Source organism: Ammospiza nelsoni, chromosome 3 (genome assembly GCF_027579445.1).
Source record: "Ammospiza nelsoni isolate bAmmNel1 chromosome 3, bAmmNel1.pri, whole genome shotgun sequence".
NCBI lineage: Eukaryota > Metazoa > Chordata > Aves > Passeriformes > Passerellidae > Ammospiza > Ammospiza nelsoni.
Window position 1 is genome coordinate 22,405,097 of NC_080635.1, and position 7,500 is coordinate 22,412,596.

General features: G+C 40.8%; 1 protein-coding gene across 1 annotated transcript in view; it reads right to left on the reverse strand.

Moving 5' to 3' along the window:
- The window catches only part of PROX1 (prospero homeobox 1), a 49,526-nt gene that overhangs the window by 32,378 nt on the left and 9,648 nt on the right, over positions 1-7,500 (reverse strand). Inside the window, exon 4 of the mRNA XM_059468995.1 lies at positions 1,076-1,187. Coding sequence (XP_059324978.1) covers positions 1,076-1,187 — 112 coding nt within the window. The remainder of the gene's footprint in view (positions 1-1,075; positions 1,188-7,500) is intronic.

Sequence of the window (7,500 nt, forward strand, 5' to 3'; positions counted from 1 at the left end):
AGAGGAACCTCCAAGGACACGGCTGCGAGGGGCAGGAGCGTATTGAGATGTGCAAGCAACATTAAATGAGAAAAAAATAAAGGGAAAAACTGCCAAGAAACTTGACCAAAGAAAACTGATCAGCAGAAACTGGGCCAAGTACACAACCTGTGGGATAATCTCCCACTAAGACTGAAGAAACCATAACCCAAAAGTGATTAAAAGAAGGATTTCTGTAATTTGTTTTGAGGGGAGACATGCAGGGGGGGAACGATATGTAACAAACTAATTTAAGCTAATGTAATGTTTATAAAGTTACTTAGATAATGACACCATGCATACCATTATAATCATTAAAACACAATCTATGCGTTTTAAAAAAAAAACTTAGATGATTAACACAAAATCAAGTTGATGTGAAGGAACAATTACTTTTAGAAAAAAAAATCAGGAGGTCCTAATATTCTGTAGAATGAGGGAGGATGCAGCTGTATGTCGACAGCTTTCATATCCTCATTTGAATAATGTGGCCTGAATCTGTCACTTTATTCATCCTCCTTATGCTCAGTGTACTCTGCATCAACAACAAATTAAGTTGTAAATAAGAGACAATCATCACTTTTGTTTTTAAGCAGCTTCTGCATGGAGAATTTCAATGTACTGTTTCTTTTTGACAGAAAGAAAGGGATTCTACACTCTGCTTATGTAAGCACAAATATGAGGAAACCAACCGAAATGAAACAATGAGGGAGTACTTGAGAACTGCTCCAAAATGTTCTTGGAAGTACATTTATACCACCAAAAAAATCTCCTTTTTTAATAGGATATATAATGGAGACCCTTTAATTTACTGTAATAATTATCCTTACTTTGCTTTAAAATTTCAATTTTTTTTTAGATTTAGAAACATTCCCTTTCCTTATCCAGGCACACGCAGTGTACACCTCAACAGGAAGAACAAGTGAATAAGGTCAGGATGTAAACTTTATGTACCTAGAAATATTATTAATTTCTAACAGGATAAAACAATACCATTTTGTGAGAAAATACAGCATGCAGTAAGGAGAAAGGGTGGGGGGAGAAGAGATTTTCTTACCTTTACATCTGAGAAGTAGGTTTTCAGCATATTGGAACTTGGGTACCGGGTGTAAAAGAACATGAGCTTGGCCTTTTTCAAGTGATTCGGTGACAAGCCTTCCTGCATGTAGGATTGAATTAGTAAAGGAAAATTCTTTTCTTGAGAAAGCTAGTTCTGAACGTACAGAGTGCCCCATTAAATACTCTATGGTTCCCTAGACCACAGGAGAAAGTATTAACATCTGAACCACTGTGCTGTAATTTTCTGTAAAACAGGCAAACATGGGACGAGAGGCCACGTAACTTTAACCCTGTGCTTCCTATCAGTTTAGGTGCTGGGTCTCAGGGACCCTGCAAGTTTAGGGATTGTGTACCATATGTACATTCACTTGTTGCTACGGAAACAAATGCAGGAAGCATGTGCTGCAGAAAACTTATCGGGAGCTTTTTTCTCCTTCTCCTTTGCAATGCCAGCTAAAGCTTCTTTTCCTCTCGGTGTTGTGCTGCTTGCACACAATAAAACCAAAGCATGTAAGACAATCAGGGGCACTTTATGATTTTGAGCAGTTTTACACAAACAGCACATTTCACCTGTTCCATTCGTGTCGATAAATTTTAATATCTGGGGTAGATCTCCCTAGTCCTGCTGCTGCTTTGCTCCAGTGGCTCGCCTGCAAATCAAAGTGAAATCTGTAGCAGGCAGAGCCCCTTGGCCGCTGAATCCCTCTGCCACAAACTTGTCGCCTCCTGATTTACACAGTTAACTCCTTGGAGAATGGAGCTGTATTTGGGGCTAACCAATCAATACATGAGGGCTAGCAGATCAATAAATGGCCACTTACCCTATAAGGCAGCCTGTTTATCCTGGAAACATCATTACCTTTTAGATCTGTAAACAGAAGCAACTAAAAGAGTTCCCAAGGGAATGTGAAGCTAACCATAACAATCTCGGCTTGCTGATTTTTCTCCCAGCTTCTTGGCTCCCTTTTGTGAACTGCGTGCTAGGACGGCTCTGGTCACATCTGTGCCGCAGGCTGGCCCTGCCATTTCCTCAGCAAATTAATGGCTTTATAATTTATCAGAAATGAAGATGCACGTGGAGAAAATCAATGCGGCCCCCACAAGGTCAATTAAGGGTTCTTCCCAGAAGCTTCTCTAAGGACTGTTTCTCCTAAACACAGTTGTTGAAAATTTCGCTCGGTTCACACCTTATGGCGGGGGAAGGTCAACCAAGTTGACAGATGCACTGCAGCCAAGGTGCCTCCTCTGCCTTACAGCGGGTGCACGTCAGCACAGAACATCCCACTCCAGGCCTCGACATGGGAAACACAAACTAATTTTTATCAGCAGCCTACTGATGATTAGCTAGGCTTTTTCAGCAAAATTCCTTTTTCCCTAATTCCTGAAATCTGCTGAAACCCTCTCCCTTTATTTCAGTTACAAAGTTCATTTTTAGATTAGAAAAATGTAGCATTTAAAAAAAAAAGGCATTGACAATATTAGTTTAAAAACCTCTTATTATCTGGAAGTACATGGAAAATGGCTCAGCTGAACTTGCATTTTGTTTTAGATGCTTAATGATTACAAAGAAGATAATTTATGACTGACATACTTCTTGTGCCAAGAGAAGAGTTGAAAGAACCTCCAGTTACCTCCATTAGACTGATAGAGAAGTCTAAAAGAGCATTACACTCTGCAGTGCCATCTGTCAAAATACGTAAGTGAAATAATAGTAGCAAGCTGTCACCTATTGCTCAGTGATAAGAGTTTTAGACAAATCAAAACTTCTATGCCAGAAATCCATTTTGTTATGTGATCCTTTCAGGGAAGTGGGGGTCCAAAGGGGAACTCCAGTAGGAGAGAAAAGAAAGTAATCCTGAGTCTCCTTAATTTGCAATTCCTCTGACGCCGACAACATGTTAACATCGGGTTTGGTGTATATTTTCTTTCAATGCAAGCTCAAGGATGGACTTAAACTTCAAAAAACCCCTCTCACATTTGCTGGATTTAAGCATATTAGACAGTTGTCTAAGCATTTGGATTCCTTCTGCATTTAGGATTTTTAAATATTTTCTGCTCTAATGCCAGAGGATATTGATATTGAATGAAGCATGTATTAAAAGATGCTCCGAGACTCAAATTCCCAGCAATCCATTTTTTATTAAAATTATACTTGTTCTTAAGCACTTGGCAGCCTCAAAGTAATATCAAATATGCAACAAATCTGTATATCTTGATCCTAAGGTTAACGCTTTACTGTGATAAAAAATACGATCTGTAATAAACTAGCAAAAAATAGTTAATGACGGACTTAAGAGCTAAGAATTAGATACCCCATTGCTATTTAAGAAAAAAAAAAAACTGAACTGACCAATTGCTTAATTTCCTTTTTAAGTGCTTGGGCTGAAAAGCAACTGTTCTTCCAAGAAAGCACTAGCTGTTTCCAGGATACTTACACACGCACAATGACTCATGATGAAATAGATTCAGTAAACATACAGCTGTACCGAACACGAGCTAAGCCCCATTCAAGGCCAGGAAAGAAAACGAGCACAAATAAATATTAAGGAGGTAAAGGGAGGAGGGGTGCCGAATGGAACGCAAACAAGCTCTGTCCCAGCAGCTCGTGTGGCTTGCCTCAATTCTCTTAGCTATAGCTTTGTGAAGACAGATGACATTCAATTCTATGGGTAATGCAAAATAGACAATAACTGCTGAAACTTGAGCCAGCTGCCAGGTGTAAAAAAAAAAAAAAAAAAAAAAGAAAAAAAAAAAGAAAGAAAAAAAAAGGAGAGAAAGAAAAGATGATAAATCCATAAATTAATGAAAGACATCTGCTCAGGAACATAAAAGATCAGAGGAACAGTGTACTGCAGCTGAACCTAAAGCAGTGTTCAAACAACCTGAGAGTCTCAGCATTGTGGGTTTACACAGCACAACGCTGCCTCACCTAACACAGCAACAGCAGAAAAATGGCAAAGCCCTAGAAATAGGAAGTGAAAGACTGGGAACAAAACATATGGGGACAAAACATATACATGCTCTCATGTGTTTTAACAGGAGAAGCACAGGGGTGGCACTGAACAGCATTTGATTCATTTGCACTTCAATCCTCCTCCCAGGTAATGCTCCTGTTTTGCAAAAATATTTTTCAGCACAGATGATCTTTCACTCCTGTTACTCTCAGCCTGAGCCCCCACAAATGCTCTAACAGGCTTTTCTAGCCCACGCATGCACTGAGCTGAAGGAAAAGTGGCAAGAATAGGCTGTATCAGGTAAAAAAAATCTGCAGCAGTAAAGCCAAGCTGCTTCTTAAGTTACACCTCAGGTACTTTTAATCAGCAAAGCTCCAAATAACTGTATCTCAGAGCATCTTCAAATCCCTCCAAAGAAGGGCTGGCTGGCTGCAAAGCATTCGTTCATCGCCCAGGTTTTATCATCAGCACGGAGTTATCCAGCTTGCTATACAATCTCTCCTTTTTTTTTTTTTTTAAGTTTAATTAGTTTAATTCTAGTCAGATGTAATAACTCCTCATTTCAAAATGTTGTAATTCACTAATTATAGCTTTCACATATTGGGACTTTGAAACTTGCTCCAGTTGGATTGGAATTCTGTTTAAAAATAAGTAAAATTGTAAAAAGTTGCAATAATTTTTCTAAACCCTCCTGTCAGGGAGAACACACTAAACTTCTTCACCTTTACAGATGTTTTATCAGCACACAAACTGCTGTTGTGCTTCAATTTTGATCTATGCAAATGTTTTGTGACTGAACAAGGCTATTTTTCTTGAGATGCAAAGAGGATGCATGACAAAGAAAGATCATGCAGAAAAACAATTCACTGTCTGTTTCTTTTTGAATTTGAATAAAACTTAATATTTGATTAAACAGATTAGTTTGCAAAGATACAGACTGCATTCATGACCAAGATGGGAATTCAGACTGCAGGTGCATCTTATCTTGTTTAGCAACATACACAAACATTAACCATTTCCTTCTGCAATTCAGCAAAGAATGATCAGATACATTTTACAGCCATTGGTTAGGAAAAAAAAAATCTAAGAAAACAAAACCCAGGCTAGTTTAGTGTTTAACTTACTACTAAAACCTGAACTTGGCTGTATCTGCTGGTCTTATGTTCTCATCCTGGCTTCATTGTCCAGGAAAACAGATGTTACTTTCTGCAGGGAAGAAAGATCTGCTTCTTTCAAGAAATATAGTCCCTATAGATGCACATTCAACCATGTAAAATAAAAGTGCCACAACAGAATTGACCAAAAACAAAACAACCTCCACACCACACCTTTCCCTGGAAAATTGCAAGCTACCTGGACAAATGAACTGCTGCTAGAAAAAAAACATCCATTCCTACAGTTGAGCTGTATACCAGGGTACACGTGTAGAAGGGTTACTTAATAAATCTGGTCTGTATTGAAACCCAGAACAAACTGCAGTCTGCACTAGTGCCTAGGTGGGCAAGTCCCTATGGCACGGAAAAAAGCAGGGCAGTGAAAAAGAAAAGGGATCACTGTAGCACCAGCATTTCTCCTGGCTGTCCCTGGGAGCAGCAGGGGATTCTTGCACCCCTGTTTCAGCAGAAGCAACAATCTCCATTAGCGAGCATCAGTGAGAATGAGCAGCAGAAAGGGGGAGAAATGGGAGGGGTGGGGAAGAGATGCTCCATGGGTGGCAAGGATCAAGTGCAGCCCTAGAACTACTCCTAGTTCCCACTCTTGGCGTGTTTCTCCTCTCCTCACTGCTCTCCCAGGATGGGAGAACTACTTTAATACAAAAAAACAGTTAGTATGCCAATGTACTGTTTGGTAGAAATTAATTGCCCTGGCCTGAGTCTTGCCCTCAGCTGCCTCTCCTGTTGACCTCAGGTCTGCTTTCCAAGCACTGCACTTGCATTCAATATGCAGGAGAGATCTTTGGTTTGGAGCTCCCCACGTAATTGGGGCCATCTCTGAGAGTGATGCTGTTCCTAGATTGCCTCTCTTCTGCCTTACAATGTAGACAGTGAGGAGAAGATTTCCCTGCTACCAACACTCCATGAGATCATTTTCTGGGCAAGAGTACCTCAAACACCACATCCACTACCAGCTGGTTCCCAAAACCACCAACACCTAAAGAAGGTGCTCTCCAACCCAAAATGTTTTCCCCATAGAAATGGGACTGTTCACACAGGTTAGAGAGCACCAATCCTGACCCAGACTAGACCCAAGCTGGATCAAAGGGTGGTGGTAATGGGCTTTGGATCTGCAGTGCCTGCCCTGCCCCACTGGTGCCCACTACCATGGGAGGAGTAGGAAATCCAGGTAATCAGCAGGTCTAGAGCCCTGAGAGCACCCTCCCGAGGATTTAACAAGTCTATAGAAGATGTGGTTGAATTATTCCAAAACCACCAGAGTTATCAATCACCTGGTAGATACCCAGTGAAAAAGCACAGCCTCGGGCATCTACCTCCACAGGATGCCCCTCCAAAGGGGAAAAGTTCCTCACCATTGCTACTGTTACCCAGAGAGGGGCAGAGCTGTTCTGTTGCTATTACTTTTATCACTTTCATCATCTTGGGAATGAAATTAGATGCATCTAAGGCTGGGTGCTGGCACTGTTGCCTTCTGCTGGGATCTTGGAGATGGTAAAAATTATTCATCTACTCTTCATGCAAAATCCTCAATTTTAGCATGGGATAGACATGTTATTTTATTTGCTTTCAATACAACTGTACCTGGAAGCAAAACTTTTTGATCAAAAAGCATGTTATGGGAAAAGATGGAAGGACTGGGAAGCATTACTGCTAAAAGAGAAAAAAACCCCAAAAAACCCTAGTTCTAGTTTCCAGAGAGGAAAAAAAAAAAAAGATGATTACTAGGTCTGGATATGCCTAAATAAAGGCAGAGATGGATTTGTCACCCTAACTAAAGCCTGTTATTGAGCTAAAATGAGAGATTTTATTATCATCTTTTTTTTTCTTAAGCAGGGGAAGTGTCCTGTAAATTTAATACAGCTGAAGTTTTATATTTAATTGTTCTCTCTGGCTTTCCAAAATAATTTGCTTTGTGTATGTTAGGACAAAAGATTTCTGTGTATGGCTGAACAGAGGTTAATCATGCATAGCAGGCAGCTGCACAAGGGCTGAGGAACAGACCTCTGGGTGGGGGAAAGAACTTGATGCAGCCTGAATATATCAGTACCTGTGTCTTTTGTGCTTCGTTTCCCTTATGCACTTGAGAGCTGAACTCTCACAGACGACCAGAGCGTGGCTCTCTGTGAGCCCCAGCCACGACACCATTAACAGGGACTGTGCATTGGTCTGGCAAGGGAGGGAGAAGAGGTGGCGTGGCCGTAGCTGGAATGGTTTTTGGCTGAGGGTGCTGGCCCCTCGATCACCTCCCTGCCTGAGGAAAGATCTGCCAGCCCAGGGAAACCCACTGGCACTCA